This window comes from Tetrao urogallus, assembly GCF_951394365.1.
Source record: "Tetrao urogallus genome assembly, chromosome: 4".
Lineage (NCBI taxonomy): Eukaryota > Metazoa > Chordata > Aves > Galliformes > Phasianidae > Tetrao > Tetrao urogallus.
Genome location: NC_136817.1, coordinates 48,548,993 through 48,567,833, shown reverse-complemented (window position 1 = coordinate 48,567,833; position 18,841 = coordinate 48,548,993). Strand labels below are relative to the sequence as shown.

The following is an 18,841-nucleotide window of genomic DNA, read 5'->3' as shown; positions in this document are numbered from 1 at the left end:
AGCTCTAAACAGCCCGTCAGGTTACAGAGCAGCAGCAAGCACCTGACCTTCTGTCATACATCTTTCCATTTCCACTGTACTGACTGTCTCACTCCTCCACAGACCTTGCTGGGGGAAGCGGATCCGGCCACCAGCCAGCAGGCAGAAGGCAGCCCTGGAGCAGTGGGACACGGGAGCCCAGCAGAGCTGTCCCCAGGTGGGTGGATGGCTGCTGCCCCAGGCTGATTGCCCATCCAGGGAAGAGCCTCCCTCATGTGGGGAGATTAATTTGCTCGTAAAATGCAAAGCTGCTCATGAGGGTGTTTCTGAAGCATTACTCAAAGTCTCAAAATACGAGTTTTATCATACTGAAATCGTGAACATTTTTTTGTCCATTTTTTTTAAATGGATCTATCAAAGTTCAGCTTGATGTGGGTAAGCTAAAGGTACTGTTTGAAATAGGTATTTAAAGGAAATCTCTTCCTGTAATTGGCATGTAAATACACTGATGTGATTTCTGAGGATAAATGTGATCTAATGAGAGCTTTGCTCTCAAGCATCAATGGGTACCATCACCCCAAGATCAGAAGCACATCCAGCCTTTTCTTGACAGCTGTGATGCACACTGGCTGTTAGCAATGTCAGCTTACTTAAATACTTGGTCTCATAAATGGAAACAGACCAGCCTTTCAGGTAGGAAAATCATTGCATAGCAGCACAGAGCTTAACAATCTGGAATTCCACCTAGTAAGTCACACAGAAGCTGCAGTCTAGCATTGAACCAGCCAATTTTCTTCTCAACAGTCAGTGGTGAGAAGCTGGGGATGTTTGTCTACAAATCACAAAGCTGCATTTTGTCGGGCTCCACACCTGTGAGAAACACTAAATGTTAAGCACTGATAGCAAAGGAAACTGACTAAGAAAACTGAGAGAATGTAAAAGCTAAAATAGTAAAAGGGTGGATTTTCATGGTGTCTGCTTTGCAGGGGTAGATGCCGTCCAAGCTGTGTGATCTTGTAGAGTAGGCAATGTGCGTAACTGGATAGCATGTTAGAGAAGGCTTCATCACACAGCTTTGGAATGTGCAGCACAGAGATCTGTACCTCAGCAGGCATGTTGTAGGCTGCAGCTCATTTCAGAGAATGAGAAGTACCTGATATAATAGAGTGGTCCTTCCCCCCATGAAGTGCCTCTGTGCTTTTGTTGACCATGATAGATGTCCCATGGTGGTGACCAAGTGAAATGTCAGCATCTACTTTCTGTCAGGTGTATTTCATCCTTAAAGTTTTGTGTTCCCTGAGAGATTCACTTTACTTGTGTTGCAGAAAGGAGATTTAAAGTGTATGTATATACATAACCAGTTTATGGGCTCAAAATATGCTCACTAAGAAACTGGACTGTAAGAAATAAGTCAGTATTTTATTTGAAAAAATATCATACCCTAATGACATTCTTTTGTATATGTGGAGTAGGTTCAGAACAAAAGCAATTCAAGTCAACTGTAGTTTGTGCCAGCCCTGTTGTGAAGAGCTTAGACTTTTCTCCTAGTCCTGTCCCTCCTGAGGAAACTGTTCCATGTGAGAAAGATGCGAAGAAACCTGAAGTGGAGAAGCAGAAGAAAGCAGCGCTCCCTGCTATGCAGGAGGTATGTACAGCAAGAAAGGGAGTGGAAAAGGAAGCAAAGATGGACCTCACAAAGAAATGTGTATTGTGCAAATAGCTGGTTGATATTTCCTCTCTGTGTAACGTTACATCAGGAGTTCCTTCAAAATATGTCAAGATGCTGAAGGTTGATCTCTGTGCCAAATCCAGTGATCATCAAGAGTCCCTCCTTCTGGAGGAACCTAGAAACTGGATGCTTAGCCTGCAAAGCCCAGTGCCTCCACTGTTGGGAGAGCAAGGCATTAAGAAGGTGTAAGCAGTGGGGCTTGCTGCATAGTCTTCTTAAAGTGTTGAATAAGCACATCTTTAAAGAATGGCTGTGACCATACTGATAACACTAGTTGTTGGTCCTAGGTTAGAATGAGCTTTGGTGTGCAGGATAGTGTGAATACTGAACTAATGGTTATTTTCCAGAACTTAATACTGCAAGTCTACGTTGTAATTCTGGAGACAGAAGCTTACTGATCTTTAATAATGTTGTTTCAGAAAATAAATGGAAAGGGTTTTAAGTTAACCTTTCATTGTATCTGCTGATTTTTTAATGCAGTTTTCTGTTCCAAAATGTCTGAACAGGTAATGAAACCGAATGCCCTAGAACAAGAAGGGAGTGTAGTATTGCCATTTTTGAAGAAATTGCCAGAGACCAGCCAGGTCACTCTGCATAATTCTGATCTGCAAGGTGAGCAAAAAGAAAGGTTGGAAGCTGCAAAGAACTCGGCTGAACATAACTAGATGTGTGTGTTGTGTTCAGGGCGAAATGCCTAATTATTGAACTGGAGATTTCAAGAGATAAAATATTTTATTTCTACTTGCATCTGACTGATAGAAGTCTGTCTTCTGTGATGCAAAGGACTCTTCTTGCTGTTCCCTTTAAATGCAACAGCAGGATTGTGACATGGAGGAGGGGGAACAGGATAGGCACTAACTTGCACTTGTCAAGCTTAGCAATTGTTAGGATGCAGTGTTATGGCCATGACTATTATATTTTACTAGTACTGCTGCTCACAGATGAAAATGGCTTAATGATTGGTTTTATCTCACAACAAAAATTCCCAGAGATTAATTCTGCACTCAGCTGTAGCTCATGTTTATAGATAAACAATGCTTGTATCTGGCCACATCTTTGACCAGTGCAGATCACAAGTTCCTGCAAAGCAGAACTTTTTCTTTTGCCTTCCTGACAAAGTTTTGCTTGAGATTGGTAATGTTTAGCTGTTTTATTTCATCTTGATTTTAGAGATGCATATATGTGGGGATCGTGAAAGAGGGAATAATTATCTGAAGCTGTCTTGTTTGTGTATGTGTAAGTAATGTAATGATTATCAGAGTGTTTTCAGGATAGGAATAACTGAACGTAATACTGTTTAGTTTCAAGCACAAATCAGTTCAAATACTGGATAGCAGAGTGTAGGTCTCCCTGGCATGTTCTGAGTGATGCTGAAACACTTGGCTGCTCTCTAGTGTTCACAGCACGTATATTACAAATAAGGTTCCACAATCCTTTAAAATGTGCATCTCCAATAGAAACGAATGTAAGAGTGAATTAGCACTATTGCTAGAACTCATACTGGGGCTTGGAACTAGATGATCTTTAAGGTCCCTTCCAACCCAAGCTGTTCTCTGTAAGATATAGGGTTAGGGACTATATTGCAAAAGTAGCATTCAAATCTGTGTTCTCCATGAGATCTACAAGTCCTTCAAGAGCTAGCAGTGTTGGGCTGCTTTTTACAAAGCTATTGCAGTAAGAACCCTGCTGATGGGTCTGATGGCCCATCCTCACCTGTTGATCACAGTTTCTTGTTCTGACCCTGTGCCGTTCCTGCAGAGCCGCCCCGCGGGGTCACAGTTCCGCTCAGGGTGCGGAATGACTGGCGGCGCTCCCGGTTTTTCTCACAGCCAGGTAATCACGATTTGAAGGGCAGAGCAGCTTAACCCCTCCACTGCCTCCAGTGCGAGGCATCCTGAGCTGTGGGGTGGGTGAGAGCCAGCAGTCACGGGGACTCATCCTTCCTCTCGCCTTTGTAGAAAACATCTATTCCTGTTGCACAGTTGACAAAGAGCTGTTGGGTTACGCATTGCTGTGGTGCTCTGGCTTCAGCACCCGAATGGAATCACTTACCTGTAAATACTTCTTCCTCAATTTCTTCTAAGCAACCTAATCCAAAGATGTCTCAGTAGAAAATGGCAATGGTCCTCTTCGTAACTGTGGCTCTTGAATAGTGTAGTTCCATCCTTGTTGCTTTCCTGTGCTTTTTCCTTTCTTGCACAGAGCCTGAAAGGGAAAAGTAGATCAAAGCAGGTAGCACTCAGTGTCCAGATCCCGCTAACGCTGTGGCCAGAAGTAGATGGCAGTAGCTAGTTTTAGAGTAGCATCTGATGTTAGTTACAATCATGCTCTTCTGTATCCCAATCAGAAGTAGTTTTGTTGGTATTGGGCATGATCTATTTTTCTGGTTTCTTTGCTTGCAGTTCCTCTCTGCATTTGGTTGCAAACATGAAGCTTTTTTGTACAGATTTTTGTACATTTTTGTACTTTTTTGTACTGATTTTTGTACAGATACAACGTAGCATTAATTGCAGACTGAGCTCTTTGGGTTCTTTTGCTGTGTTTTAACTTTTCCTTTCCCTTTTTTTCTTTTTTTTAATAGCTGATCCTGGCAGTAGTGACAAATCAAATGTGAGTACCTTTTTTTTGCATTGTTGTTTTGGTTTAGAGATATGTATTTAACAAAAATGAAGTTTTTATCCAAACTGTCTTGTAACATCCCCAGTTAAGAATGAGAGAAGAAAAACAGAACCCAAATCAAGACATCATCTGAATCCATAACTTAAGTCTTCTTTTCTGGATAAAAATGTAAAGCAATTCCTTAAGCTGTTGTGCTGGTAGACATGAAATGAGAGAATGTATTTTACCTTCACAAATTGCTTTACATATTGAAAAGAAGATTGCAGAGAAAAAAAATAGAAGTTTTTCTTAAATTTGGGTACCTGCAGGCATCTCTGTTCAGCGCTGCTTAGAGCTTTCTTTCAGTTCTTTTTCTTTCTCCCCCCCAGCTGTAGCTTCCCAAGCCTTTCTTTGCAAACCAAGTGGTTATTGTCTCACTTAGATACCCACAGGCAATCCCAAGTGTCAGTGAAGCTCAGAATATTGTCTGCTCACCAAGAGAACCATTATCTAGTTCAGAATTTGCCATTCTAGCATTACTGTCAGAGCAGACTAGGTGAAGTGGTAGCCTTGTGAAGTGTTGAAGTCTAACAGCTTGCTTTTCCTTCACCCCAGCGTTTCAATTTCTGGTCCTGGGACCCCGAAGAAGAGCGGAAGCGGCAGGAGAGGTGGCAGCACGAGCAAGAACGCCTACTTCAGGTAAGGAACACGATCCTTTTCTTCCACTCCATGGCTCAGCTGTTTCCAGCTACATTGTTCCTTTGCACTAAAGTAGAGTGTTTCATGTCATGTCTTCCACGCTTGAAGCATTGGTAAGATTGGCTGAATTTTTCAGTATCAAAACGTAGATCACACCTTAATGAATCTGGCAGTATCAAGGCCAGCTGTATTTATCACCACTCCTTGTGGATAGTTAAGTGAGTTCTTTGGCAGGTAAATGAGCCGTGCACTCTCTGTGGCTTGGGCATTCTTACTTCTCCCTTTCCCACCCTCAGGGAATCTGGAAGGTCTTAGTTCTGGGTTCCATTACAGAGTTCAGCCAAGTGTTAATTTGCCACTATATTTAAATTACCTTCAGTGTAAACTGTTAATTACTTTGAGCCTCTTTCATGAGACTGATATTTTACTAACCTTGACTCTTAACATAATTCTTCTTTAAAATGGTAATTTAATTAGCTTCTTGTAGACTTTTGCTTCATTTACATGTTCTTCTTAGAGAACATCAAATAAATTTGTACACAGAGGTAGTGGGTTTTTGTGTTGTTTGGTTTGGTTTGGCTTTATTTTGCGAGGGGAAGAAACCCATTCTCAACAATCACTGTTTTTGCCTGGGGTGAGGCTATACTGTAAAAAAAAATTTGCTTTTGTCTTAGCTGGGAGAAGTGCAATGTACCTGAGAACTTGAGTTTCCCTGTCTTTAAAATCTCTTTCAAGATCTCCTTGTGCTAAATCTTCACATAAAGTTGTGTGAAAACTATTCTCAAGAAATGATCCCATCAAGGAGGAAAAAGAATTGCATAGCAATTACGAGTTTACCTTCTTCAAACCTTTAAACACTGTCTATTTATCTTCTAAACTTGTGCATGCCTTCATCGTTCACTAAATAGTACTGGCATCTCTCTTACATTAGTGCCAATATCAGCATCTGTAAAACCTGTTTGTTTCTATGCTACTTTGCTGAAATTGTTAATGCCAAAATGCATGCTTAAGTGCCTTGGGATGTATGGTAGCTTTTTGCAACTCTTAAAACTTGATAACAAACAAGGAATTATTGACATTGTCTAGAATAAATTTCATTTCTTGCAAAGTGTATAAAAATATCTAACAAATTAAATTTCTTGTGGTTGCTTGTATTAACTGTAGGAGCTAGAAATTAGTAGGAAGAAGAAAGGAAACTTTTGAGACGCATGGATGTATCTAATCTTCACGTTTGTATTTCATCATGTTTCTTATAAAGCCATTCTTGACAGGCTTATTTTCACTATGGAGGTGATACAGAATTTACTTCTAATACAAAATGCTTTGTACTCACCTCTATTTGTCTCCACTTACAGGAGAAGTATCAGAAGGAGCAAGACAAACTGAAGGAGGAATGGGAAAAGGCACAGAGAGAAGTTGAAGAGGAGGAGCGTAGATACTACGAGGAGGTATAAAGCTGAAAGGAGGAGGTTATTTATTGACTTTTTTCTATTTAAATGCGCTCAGTTATGAAAAAAATAAAATAAAAATCCCATACTAAGTTAATAAGCAAAAAGTCTTCTCAAGTTTGAATTCTCAGGAGAATTATTTCACTTAAATACTACCATAGGCTCTGGGGAAAACTGTCTGAATATTTAGATAAGTATCCTCAGAATCTCTGCACAGGTGGAGGTGCCTGATTGCTATGCAAGTCTGGTGAGTCATAACGGTTGTTTTTGGGCATGCTCAGGCTCCCCTCCAGAGAGAGCCTTTTGTGCTTTGGCATATACCTGGTGCCTTGGTGGAATTCCAGGTGAAATTGTCTGCCTTGGGCATCATCATGTAGATGTGTTGTTAAACAGCCTTGTTTCTCAAAAACAAAAAAACAAAAAAAACAAAAAAACAACAACAACAAAAAAAAAAAAGCAGAAACTGTTCAAAGCTTGCAGCTGTAGAGTAATAACAATATAGACAAAAAATATTTTTATTCTGTTATATGTAAGTCATTATTGCAGGAAATTGGAAAATATTAATGTTGTCTGTCTAATTGTGCATTACACAAATTGATGTCTTATCATCTGTGCTTGAGGATCATGCTTGTGGTCTCAACAGGAGGTAATTTTTTTCAAGTTCTGGAATACATTTCTTATGTACCAAGTGTAATTTCATTTTTTTATATGTAATTTCATTGACTGACATTGTGAGAAACAGAGGTGTCATCCCAATCCCATATTCTGGCTAGTTTTGGACATCCCATTTCAAAGGAGTAAAATGAAAGGAAAAAGAGTACAAAACATTGAAGTAAATTAAAAATTGAGTTATTACCATTGTTCATGTTAAGACAAGCTCTTACCTAGCCATTTAAATACAAAAATGTATTCAAAACTTAATGCTTCTATTTTTTAGCATATAGGTGACGTTCTGCTTATTTGGTGTTGGGTTTTTTTTTTGTTCGTTGATTTTTTTTTTTTAAATCTTGTTCTCTCCTGGTTCTCTTTTTTTCTTAGGAACGTAAGATAATTGAGGATACTGTAGTTCCATTCATTGTTTCTTCAAATTCTGCAGAACTCCTATCCTCTTCTTCCTCTACCACTGAAGGAAATAAAACAGCGGTGAGTTTCTTGTGGAGTCATAAGGCAATAAAAGTCAAAGCCATCTTGAGTGCAGAGTTTCAATCTTTGCTAAAGGCTAACAGTGTGGGAACAATGAGAGTAAGAGTATTTCCTGGATGGCTTTCATAGCTGGTGATACCTCAGATTAGTGTAGCCTGTGTATTTTTACAAGCAAAGAACTAAAATCCCAAGCCAACTGCCATAGTCCCATTTTTTATTAGAATAGAGGGTGAAACTTTCTTTCTTTTGCAGCTGCTTCTCTTCTTTGACTGGTGCTGTGAAAAAAGTCACCTGTTCCAGTTTGTTTTACCTACCTTCTCAAAGCCAACAAAATCTGAAGTTGTTTCCCTGCATCCAAAATCATAACTGTAGGACAGTGCATTATGCATTCTGCCATACAGAATGTTTAACTTGGCGTATCTTGCATATAATTGTTTGCCACAGAACAGAGAATGACACCTCAGAGGATATCAGTAGAATAAATGCAGGATTCCCAGACCAGTAAGGTCTGTTTAGCTTCTCAAATTCATTCAAGCTTTTCCGCCAGATGGGAATTTTACTTGGGTATCTTGAATGCTGTCTCATAGTTGGTCAATATATAACTTTTTGTTTCACATTCCACTTAATATAATTATTTTATTATTTTAGCTTATTTGTTATTTACAATGCTACACAATATACCTCAGTGCAGCCTGTGCGGTTCTCATATGTGTGCTAATGCTGAGTTCATGGGAGGCTCCTGGTTCCATCTCCTGCTGTTTTCCAGAACACAAGTGATTCAAATGGCTCTCCAGAGGAAGGCAAACCAAAAGAAGTTACAAGGCAGAAAAAGCTGCTTTGGGAACAGGACAGTATGCCATCTCTGAAAAACAAGGAAAATGAACGCTGGCAAGAAAAGAGGAGGTATGGACCCCATGGAGCTTTCTGTGCTGTAGAGTTCTGGAACATCACATTTGCCTATGATTGATGCTGGAGCATCTGACCTCTTTGGCTTGGTGTTAGGTGTAATACAGCCTGATCAGGCTTACACATGTATGGCATACACAGTGCTAGTATCAGAAACCTCACCGTCTCAGCATTCAGCTTTGTTGAGAGGTTGTCACATCATCCAGATCAGAATTAGATCTTACAGCTTAGATAGCACAGACATCTGAGTATGTCATTGCACTATACTTTGCATGTGAATTTCACTAGGCGTATGGATGAATGGAGAAGCAGTAGCTATTTTCACTCATAATCTTTCTGAGATTACCTGGTTACCTTGGAAATGCCATATTCAGACTTGCTAGGTGGTGTTCAAAGTCCTGGTCTTCATCAAACTGGTAAACACAGCTTTCACAAGAGAGGCATCTGATGGTGCTGAATAGTGTATAATTAACACTGAGAAAAGCTGTTTCTGTATCAAATAAACCATTTTCCACAAATCCAAAGTGTTTTCTAGTGTATGTAAGTGTCAATGTATGAGGGAGGAAGGACGCATGATATGTTTAGAGTCAAACTGTTTAACTCCTGACTGTTACCCATTGGTTTGTCAGTGCTGACCCACAGACAAAAATTGTGCACGTAGTAGACTTAAATTCAGAAGTCTGATTTTACGATTATGCCATTGCTGGATTTTTTTTGTGGCTTCATCTATGCATCTATATACTTTTCTTAGCAGTGGAAATAAGGTACTCTCAGGACTCCCAGAGATGGGTATCTTGAAAGGAGGTGACCAGGAGCACCAGGTGCCAGTGATGGAGCGCTGCTCGCCTGCCCAGTTGAATCTGCCACTGGCTCAGGGTGAGAGACATGTGCATGTATTCTTTTCCGAATAGGAATCTTGTGGGTATTTACAATGGTTAGCAAACTAACTCAGGAAAGTTCGGAAATTGCAGTATGCTTATTTCCTCAAAATGAATATCTTGGATTCAAGAATTGTCTTCTGTTAGTAAAGATAAGCGTGTTGAGGTGAAATTTAAAACCTTATTTACATCAGCAATTAATGCTTTGACTGTAGGTAGAAATCTCATTTTCAATAATTTCACTTGGAGTTATTTTCCATCTGTTATGTAATCATCCATACACACAGAATTTATCTTAATACATCTCTTTTGAGCTTCCAGGGATATTGCTGTTTTGGGAGTGAAAGAATTTCTCCAAGGTATTATTGTCAACAGGGTCACCCTCAAAAAAGGGAAAAATTTTCTCTGTAAAGAGAAAATGAGTAGGACAAAGTATAGGAGGCAAATGTAGATTTTGAAAGCAAGTTTAAGTCTTTGTTTTCAGTCTGGCATAAAAATTGATGATGCTAAGAAATGAACTGTCTATGGATAGGAAAGGTTTCTGTATTATTACTTGTTCCAAATGCAAATTCAGTTTATTAAATTTAACAGGTTTACTCACCTTGTTGCAACTTTATTGTGTTCTTAGTGCTCTGGTAAATGTTGCTTAAGTAAAGAAAACAGAAGATGCTGCCCAGCATGTTGGTTTTGTAGTTGTGATTAAGCAAAACCCAAAGATTTGACAGCTTAACATCTGCTAATAAGGCTTTTTCTAGGTTCTCTTCCACAACTTGTTCCACCATTAGTATTCTGACATGCTCCCTTCTTTTCTCTTGACACATCACATCTTGTTCCCTCCTTAAGACATTGAATAATCAGGATTAGGACTTTTTTGACATTGATATCAAAAGTAGGTAACGGGCCTTTCATCGGCCCAAGTACAGCTTTTTTTCTCCTCTAACCCAGTTGGTTGGTGCTTTGAAAGGTAAGGCCCTTCCTGACCAGTGAGCCACAAAATTGGTCAGGAAGGATCTGCTTGGCATGCTCATCTCACAGGCGGGATGCTCAGCTGCCTGTGCACTACAGTTCACTGCGTATTGCTGCTGTCACTAAGCCTTATGCACCCATCTGAAACATAAGTAACTTAAGTGAAGTAATAGAAACAGCAGTGCTTTCAAAGAGGTGTGGGTCATCTGAGGAGAGGTTTGGGAATGTGAAAATACTCCACTGTGTGTAACTGAAAGCTCCTGGTGCTTTCTTACAAGAGTCAGGATGGTTGTCTTCACCTCATTCCGACTTTACCTCTCATATGCTTTATGGTGCGCCCACAATACTGGTTAATCAGCACTGACAAAAAGCACTTTGTGACTTTGTGTTCAGCTTTGAGATGTCCCCACCTCCCATTTCAGATGTCCCATGGAACCAGCAGCTGCTGACGAAGCAGTCCCTGCACCGCGCAGAAGACGCCCGGCAGAGACCACTTCTGGGGCAGAGTGCAGGGCAGCAGCCAGCCTCCGCAGGGGAAGGGAGGAGGTGAGGATACAAAATAGAGGTTATTGTAGAGTGTGAGGAGTCGTTCTGGCTCCTCTATATTCTTGCTCAGCATTCTCTGTAGGTTAAGTTGGCTCAATAAAATCTGCCTCATTGAAGTCAGTATCTGAGAGCTTCTTCCCCAGCTTCTAAACATGCAAAGATTGTTTCATTCCAGTTCTTTAAGGATTATGACATTTAAAAGGAGACATGTAGAGAGTAGTATTTTCTTTCTGCTGCAAACTTTGGTTGATGAGGTTTTTTCCTTCTCTGGTACTTTTCTTTGTGTTTTTTTGGTTTTTATTTTGTGTGTGTGTGTGTAAATCTTACTGAAAGGGAATGCCAGTTCCTTCACTAAACAAGCGATATATTTGCCTAATATTTGAAAATTATCTTTAGTTTTTTAATCTGTAAACAGCTTTAAGCAGTGAGAGATTTAATCAATTCTGTGGTTTCTGATGACAGAAAACACACATGACTTTTCTCACCAAATTCTTGCAAGGTAGAATGGGTGCAGATTGCAAATCACTTCGCAATGCTGATAGCTTTACTTTCATTCAGTGAAGGGCACAGACCCTCTGTCAGTGACCCCACATTTGTTCTACCAGTGTGCCTCCACACACATCCTCTTGGCTTGAGCCTCCATCATCAACACATGTTGTGTTGATAGGTGGATAGAGGTCAACACGTGAATGATTGCCTTGTGAGCAATAGCAAGCAAACTGAGGTGCTGAACCAAAATATGTGTGTTGTTTTTCATTGTATCAAAACAGCAGGGGACAGCAAATTTATAGCTTGTTTTCCTTCAACAAAATCTTTGGAGCTGGGAATCCTGAGATTCATTCAGTAGAATTTCTCAGTACAAAACCTCAGTTTTCGCTTGTTTTTCAGTTGTAGCAATACATTTTCTCTCCTTTGCTTTAGGGCAGGCTGTCATGAGAACTTTCGATCCGGGCCTTCGTCTCCCTGCTCACCTGCTGCACCAAGTCAGTCACCCAACAGGTACAAAAGGTCAATAAGAAATTCCGCAGACTGAATACATTTCGTGGTCACTGGTGAACTGCTACAGTGTAAACTATATTTGTGTTATGTAGATGCACTATTAATTCTTCTAAGTGTTGCAGCTCATAACCATCTACATAATAAATTTGTCGCTCCCTCTCCCTTATTTCCTGCCTGCTTCAGCAATATTGTTGTGTTTTAAAATAACACAGTTCAGAAATCAGTTATAGGACTGCTTGATCATTGAAACTTCAGTGAAACTGAAATGGGATAATATAAGCCCCAGTCAAAAGCAGGCAGTTAAGCGTGAGTTCAGAGCAGTTAAGCCAAAGGATATTGTCTTTATTGTCAACAGTCACATGCTCAGGAGTAAGTTGTGTCCCTGATTCTGTCAGGCAATGAGCTGTGCATTTTGCAGAGAATAGATTTTCCAGCTCTAAATAGATAGCAGCTGTAGCTTGACTGAATCACTGATAACTTCTCATGTATTAAATCAATTGGTTTATTAAATAGCACAATCATACAACACAGAAACCTTAGAAAGACTTTGTTCTATTTAAATTACATTTTTCTTCAGGCTTGACAGCCACTGTCATTGTCATGAAACTGTTGGGAATTCTTAGTGTTAATAATTTCTTCATTTCTTTTCTGACAGTAGCTGCAGTTTTGGTGGTATTGCACGTTGTTTATTGCTACACATTACAGCTAATCATGATAGCTAGTTCATAGTATTTAAAAGTTATAACCTGACATGTCTCCGTTTTCTAAGATCTCCTGAAATAAATCTGAGTTTTGAAAATAATGGATAAGATGTAATTAATTCTTACAGTAAAGTGTTAGAAAACTTCCTTTAAAACTTCCTTTAAATTTTTTTCCCCACCCACTTTATTCTTTGATTTGACATTTGACCTTGGCCATATAGTAACTCTGATAGTGGAAAAGAAGTGAAGACAAAGGTGAATTCAAAGATAAGGCAATCAGAGCAGATTGCTTATTGTCGTAGGGAAGAGAAGAACCCAAGGAAGTTATTCTAGAAATAATAAAAAGAATGAAACATGAAAAGGGAGTGAAGTGCCTGTGCTATCCAGTATATGTGGTGGGATAAAAAATTATAAGTGCAGTAGTGACAGAGATTAGGTGGAAGCAAATGCAGTTTTCTGCTTGTGATGAGTCTTTCTCTGCTTCTATCTCTTCTGGGGAAAAAAAAAAAGTAGCTTTTTAATTGTGATGCAGCCCAGATCTGTCTCTATTGGTGGTTCACTAGGTTGCTGCACTGGAAACATGAAGCACAATATTGTAAACTTGCTTATCTGTATATAATTTCATCAAACCATCTCCTCAAAGTTCTTGACATATCCTGAAATTTCTCTCTTGGTTTCAGCCCTGGCTGAAAAAAAAACTTGTATGATACATAATCACAAGAGATTCCAGTTGTTCTCAGGTTCATCTCATCAGATGAACATCAGTTCTGGCAGGCTAGCACACAGGTGAGAAGGGAAGAGCGTGAAAAGCGAACAACTGTACACCTGTACTGCCATTAAAAACATTATGAAAAAGAGTGTGTGGGGCCCAGCTGTCATCAAACAGCTGATCTATTAGAAATGTCTAAACAGGACTGAATCTGAGGTGAAAGCTGAAGTATTTTCACATTGCAGATGGAAGTCTGACTTCAGCTCTAATCTAACAACTTGGAGTATAACAGGCATGTAGCTGCAGCACCATAGGCTGCTCCTAGTGCTTCTTCCCCTCATTATGTCCTTCCCCTTAAGCAATTGGTTGTGTTTTAGTTTCTGGTCTGTTTTCTTAAAGCAGTGTTTTTCTCCTAGGTCTGTCAGTGGAAAGAAGCTTTGTTCCACCTGTGGGCTTCCTCTTGGCAAGGGAGCTGCCATGATTATTGAAACGCTTGGTCTTTATTTCCATATTCAGTGTTTCAGGGTATGTCTCTTACTGTGTCCACCTGCACAAAATCTCAAGTCATCATTCAGCGAGAGGAGAAAGTGTGTTGAGGTCTACAGATATGGAACTGGAAAAGAGAATAGAGGATTGCACGCTTGTTACATTTGTTTGTGGACAAGTGAAAGTAACATTAACTGTAGCTAATGTGTTTGTTGTCAGACATATTAGGTTAAACCTATCACTTAGTAAGTAGACTTAGCTTTGCTTGCAGAGGGAAGCATCTAATAACTTTCCAGTTATTTCCACAGAAATACTTTGTAACCATGTCTCAGGTAATGACTCAAGATAGTGTTGGCTAAGTAACTCAGAAAGTGTCCCTTGGAGATATCTCTATCCCAGTTGATATTAACTGTTTGTGAAACCTTACTTTTAGATATCTACTCAGAATAAACCTCTGGCCTTTCTAAGCTTTGTCCTGCACAGATTGGCTCCAGAATGCAACGTAAAAATCAAATGTCTCTTAAAATCACTAGACTTCATTTCTGTGTGAGTGGCGACTGCTGAAGTCCAGTCCTAAAATTCCATTTGGCCTAGAGCAAACTTGTCACTGGTTTGCACTGCTCTACAGGACTATGGGTTGGGTTTTGGGGGGGGTTATTTTTTCTGACCGTTCTCAAAGCTATTGAAACAAAAGTCAAAATGTTGGGAGAGCTGTGACAGATGCTAGGACGTGATCTGTTGTCCTTTACTGTGCTTCAATTGGCAGTGTGGCATTTGCAAGGGACAGCTGGGAGATGCAGCAAGTGGGACAGATGTCAGGATTAGAAATGGTCTTCTGAACTGCAATGATTGTTACATTCGATCCAGAAGTAAGTACCAAATCCTGTCCTACAGTCTCTGTGCATTCTTTTTTTCTGATTTCACAGTGAATTCTAATAATACTGTTTCCATGCTTTTAACTGATGGGCTTTTCTCCTCCTGGAAGAAGTGCTTTATGCCCAAATGGCTTTGCAACTCAGGCATAGCTTTGCCTTTGGAAGGGGAACATCCCAACCTCATTTGAGACATCCTCTTGTAACATAAATACTTTCAAGCCCAGTAAATCTTGCCCAGAAAATATCTGTCCAGCAATATTAGGCTTAAAGGTCGCTCCAGTGTATAAACACAAGCTTTATACTGTGCACACACTATGTGTCCTGGAGGCTTGGATCTGTCACCTCACGTGAGACAACACAGATACTTCCACTAGGTCTAGAACTCTGGGCCTTATTTGGTGAAGTTTTTGTTTTGTTTTGTTTTTAATGTCTCTAAACGTCTATTTGTACAGAAATAATTGAGGGAAAATATTAGGAACTATCTGTAACTTCCCATAATGAACCCTTGTGGTGGGATCTTCAGGCATAGTTTGCTGCAAGTATTGAAGACTGAGCCAGATAACTGCATGTCAAAGAAATCCTAATGTGTTTTTCAGTCCTGGAGTCAGTCACTTGAAAATTCTTTCTAGTGCTGGGTTTCTAAGACTTGTTACCAAATTGCTGGAGCGTTTTGGAAGGCGCAGAAAAAAAAGATGGAGTAATCTTTGCCTTCCTGTTACCTGTCAGTGTTCTGTGTATACACTGCCTACAGCTGTAATTGAGGAGTAGGGATATAGAGCACTTTTCTCCTATTCCTGCTGTTCCTCCTCCTCTCCCTCCAAAGCAGTAGACATCCAGGAGTCGGGAAAGCGCCTCTGATTTTTTTTCTCTCAGGTATTTCATGTCAGCGACATTTCCCCATCAGCAGAGCTAGGGGGTGCTGTTGTATAATTATTTCCTTTGTGCTTTTTTTGAATTCTACTGTGAAATGTTAGCGACGTTTTGTATTAACTGTTTAACCTAGTGCACTTAGAAACAGTTTTTCCCTCGAGTCTTGATACCGTAAAACTCCCTCCTGTAGGTCAAGTCCTCATCTTTATAATGCACATTTAGACATCTGCATCTACACGAAAAAGAGAAGAATGTGATAAAAGTCATATTTTTCTTTTCTTTTGTTCATAATCCTTTTTGCTTAAACAAGAATTGAGGTCCCATAGGGATAGCTGAAAGCTTAATTAGATTATGTGTCAGCCTGTATGCTGTAGAAATCATTCCATTATCATTTCTACTGCAGCATTGCTAGAAGAGGCATCACAGAAGTGATGTACAGTGTTTTGTGCTGGGAGATTTTGCATTTATGCATTTTGAACACAATAGGAATCAGGCTGATGACTGTGGGAATAGGTTTTGTGCAGATGGATACTTTCTGAAAAATAATAATGGCAAAGGTTTGGGGTTTTTTTTTTTTCCTGCATACTGCCTCTTTGTGCTGTGTCTGTGCCTCATGCAAAATCTCAAAAACTGGTTCATGTTGACAAGCTCAAAGGGACCTGCTTTGATGTCATCAACCTGCAAACATGGTTACACTCTCATTTTTAACTTAAATTTGATGAACTCCACTTCTGAAATGAAAAACAAACTGGTGCAATGCTCATGTGCTGCTTTCTGGTTCGACAGAGTCTGCTGCTAAATATAAAATGAGTTGCTTTCCTCTGTTGAACTCTAAAAAGCCTACACAGCAGTGTACACAGCTGATGATCTCTGACAAACCCGTGGTTGATCAGTATTGCTCTGAAATGCTTACAGACATCTCAGTGAAATATTTTGACTGCCAGCATCTTGCTTATTTGAAACTGGGGGTGATTTTTTTATTTTTTTATTTTTTTTTTTTTTTCCAAAATCAAGTCTGAAAAACCTTAAGAGAAAAATGCATTAAAGATTTTATAGCAGCCCAGGGTATATTTCTGCTTTCTAAATGAAAACGGATAAGGGATTTTGGTAGATTATTTCTCTACCCCAGAACCTCCCCATGGCAATTACTGAGGGGAGCTCAATATTGAATGATAAACATACAAACAGTTACAGATCTGTGGATGTTGAAGTCAAAGGCGAGCAGCAAATTGAAGAGATTCTCTGTGTGGCCAAGTGACACAAGGGCTCTGTATTGTCAGATAACACAAACCAGGCACAGCTGAAGATGACTCATCGGCCCTTTGCTTCACTGTTTTGCCACTGCAGAGCCTAAAAGTAAATGTACCCCCAAGTACTTCCAGAGCAAATGAAATAAAAGTGCGTGCAGATCGCAAATGGCACGGAATTCTTTGCAGTTGGTGCCCCAACTTTGCGGGGAGGAGGAGAATCAGGGCACAAACGATACATATTTTCCGGTTGTTTTTTTGTTTTTTTTTTTAATGATAGAGATGGAAGGAAGAAAATCCTTGGCATTCCATTTTCTTCAGGAAAAATGTTTGTTAACATTTGTAAGCTAACAACTTTGTTTTGTTTTTCCAGCTGCTGGACAGCCAACTACATTGTGACATGACTTTCAGTGCTAGTAACTTTCAAGGAGGAACTCTCTTCTCACATGTATCGGCTGCCTCCAGACAATCATTTGTAAGAGCTTGAATTCATGGACATCGTGGCTCTCATCTCATTTTGAAAAGCTCATACAAGTGCTGCACCTGCTCCTTTAAAATGCAATATGTTGGTTTTCCCTTTCTTAAGAAATTTGCAGAATATGTATGACCGTATTTGTTAAGGCAAAGCCTAAGTACTATAACAACAAAAACAAATCCCACCTTTTCAGGTATGTTTATGATTTTCAGTCTGTTACTTTGTTCTCCTGAAAGTAATAAGAAAATAAACATGCAATAAAGCTGTTTTGTGTTAACATTTCTAGGAATTAAAATTTTGAGTTTACAAGCCTTTATAGAATATGCCAAGTTGAGATGAGAAGTAATTTTAAGATAGCCTCTAATCATTGCATTTGAAAAACTAAGCATCACAGCACATGACTGCTCTGTTATAACTGAAGCTATAACTTTTTTTATACGGAGACTAGTTTGATAATACATCCTGTAATTCTGAGACGTTTTGTGTTTATATTACCTTCAGCGGAGGGTAGGCGTTATACAAATAAATTATTGCACCTTTAGCAATAGGATTTTTTGTTTGTGTACCTCAAGTAATGTTCATGACTATAGCTTGGTATTCTCTCAAATAAAGATTTCTTCATTAAACCTAAAGACTGTATACCGTTAACAACTGCAAGGTTCCCGTCAGGAGCAGTCCTCCTCAGCAGGTTCAGAAGCCAGTGTTGTTACCAGGTTTAAGGATGGGGTGATTCAGGGGGAGGCTGCGGCATGGGCGGACGCAATGCCTTGTGAGTCTGTGAGCTGCAGAGCGATGGTTACGGTGAAGCTTTCCCGGTTGTGCAGCATCCTGCTGAGGGGCTGAGTTGTTCTGAGGTCTGCTGTTCCACTTGCAAACACTGTGCATGGTTGAAATCTCATGGGGAGAAATACGCGTGTGTTTGGCCCTCTCCAGAGTTCTCCCATTAGTTCAGCACTGAATTACACAGCTGTGAAGCTCTGTTTTCCATCCTCTCAGACAAAATGAGCAAAACCGACAAGCGTGGAACACGGGCACAGAAGCTGATAGCGACAGGCAGTGGCTTGCTCCAGTGTTTATGCTTTTCGGTGAAGTGTGTGCTCCTTGTGAAGAGTTCCTGCAGCTTGTGGAAACAGCAGCTAGAGCTGTGTGAGCTTGCCAGAACACACAGATGAGTTTAGGTGATGTGGTACAGCTGTAAAATACAAAGGAAATGGTTATTTGCAGTATCCCATTTTAGCTGTTTGCAATGCAACTTAAATGGAGGGAAAAACATCAACTTATTTTGCCTTAGAACCGTGATTAAGTTATAGAGATTTATGTATGTGCTCATCCATTTTCTTTTGATTTGCTGGGAAACGGAAATCAAGTTGTTATTAGGACAGCAATAATTTGGGGTTGTAACATAGCTGACAACGATTTGTTTAAACAAAGGCAACTGCTTGCATGTGAGCTGCACACCGATTGAGAACTGCACGTCACTGCCAACACACGGGCAGTGCTGTCATCTGGGGACATCGTGGCGATGGGCTGGGAAGTGTCACCTCCTTAAATTGTGCCTTAGAAAACACAAAGCTGTTGCACACCGTC

The 18,841-nt window shown here is 39.9% G+C and overlaps 1 protein-coding gene across 1 annotated transcript in view; it reads left to right on the top strand.

Annotated features, from left to right (window-relative positions):
* LIMCH1 (LIM and calponin homology domains 1) overlaps positions 1-17,178 on the top strand; it is a gene marked incomplete at both ends in the record, with an annotated part of 164,159 nt that extends 146,981 nt beyond the window's left edge. Inside the window, 15 exons of the mRNA XM_079534909.1 lie at positions 103-196; positions 1,452-1,624; positions 2,215-2,320; positions 3,467-3,541; positions 4,290-4,318; positions 4,922-5,005; positions 6,361-6,453; positions 7,492-7,596; positions 8,363-8,499; positions 9,254-9,378; positions 10,769-10,892; positions 11,814-11,900; positions 13,718-13,826; positions 14,554-14,656; positions 17,153-17,178. Of these exons, the coding sequence (XP_079391035.1) occupies positions 103-196; positions 1,452-1,624; positions 2,215-2,320; positions 3,467-3,541; positions 4,290-4,318; positions 4,922-5,005; positions 6,361-6,453; positions 7,492-7,596; positions 8,363-8,499; positions 9,254-9,378; positions 10,769-10,892; positions 11,814-11,900; positions 13,718-13,826; positions 14,554-14,656; positions 17,153-17,178 (1,470 nt within the window). The remainder of the gene's footprint in view (positions 1-102; positions 197-1,451; positions 1,625-2,214; positions 2,321-3,466; positions 3,542-4,289; positions 4,319-4,921; positions 5,006-6,360; positions 6,454-7,491; positions 7,597-8,362; positions 8,500-9,253; positions 9,379-10,768; positions 10,893-11,813; positions 11,901-13,717; positions 13,827-14,553; positions 14,657-17,152) is intronic.
* Positions 17,179-18,841: the final 1,663 nt, after the last annotated feature.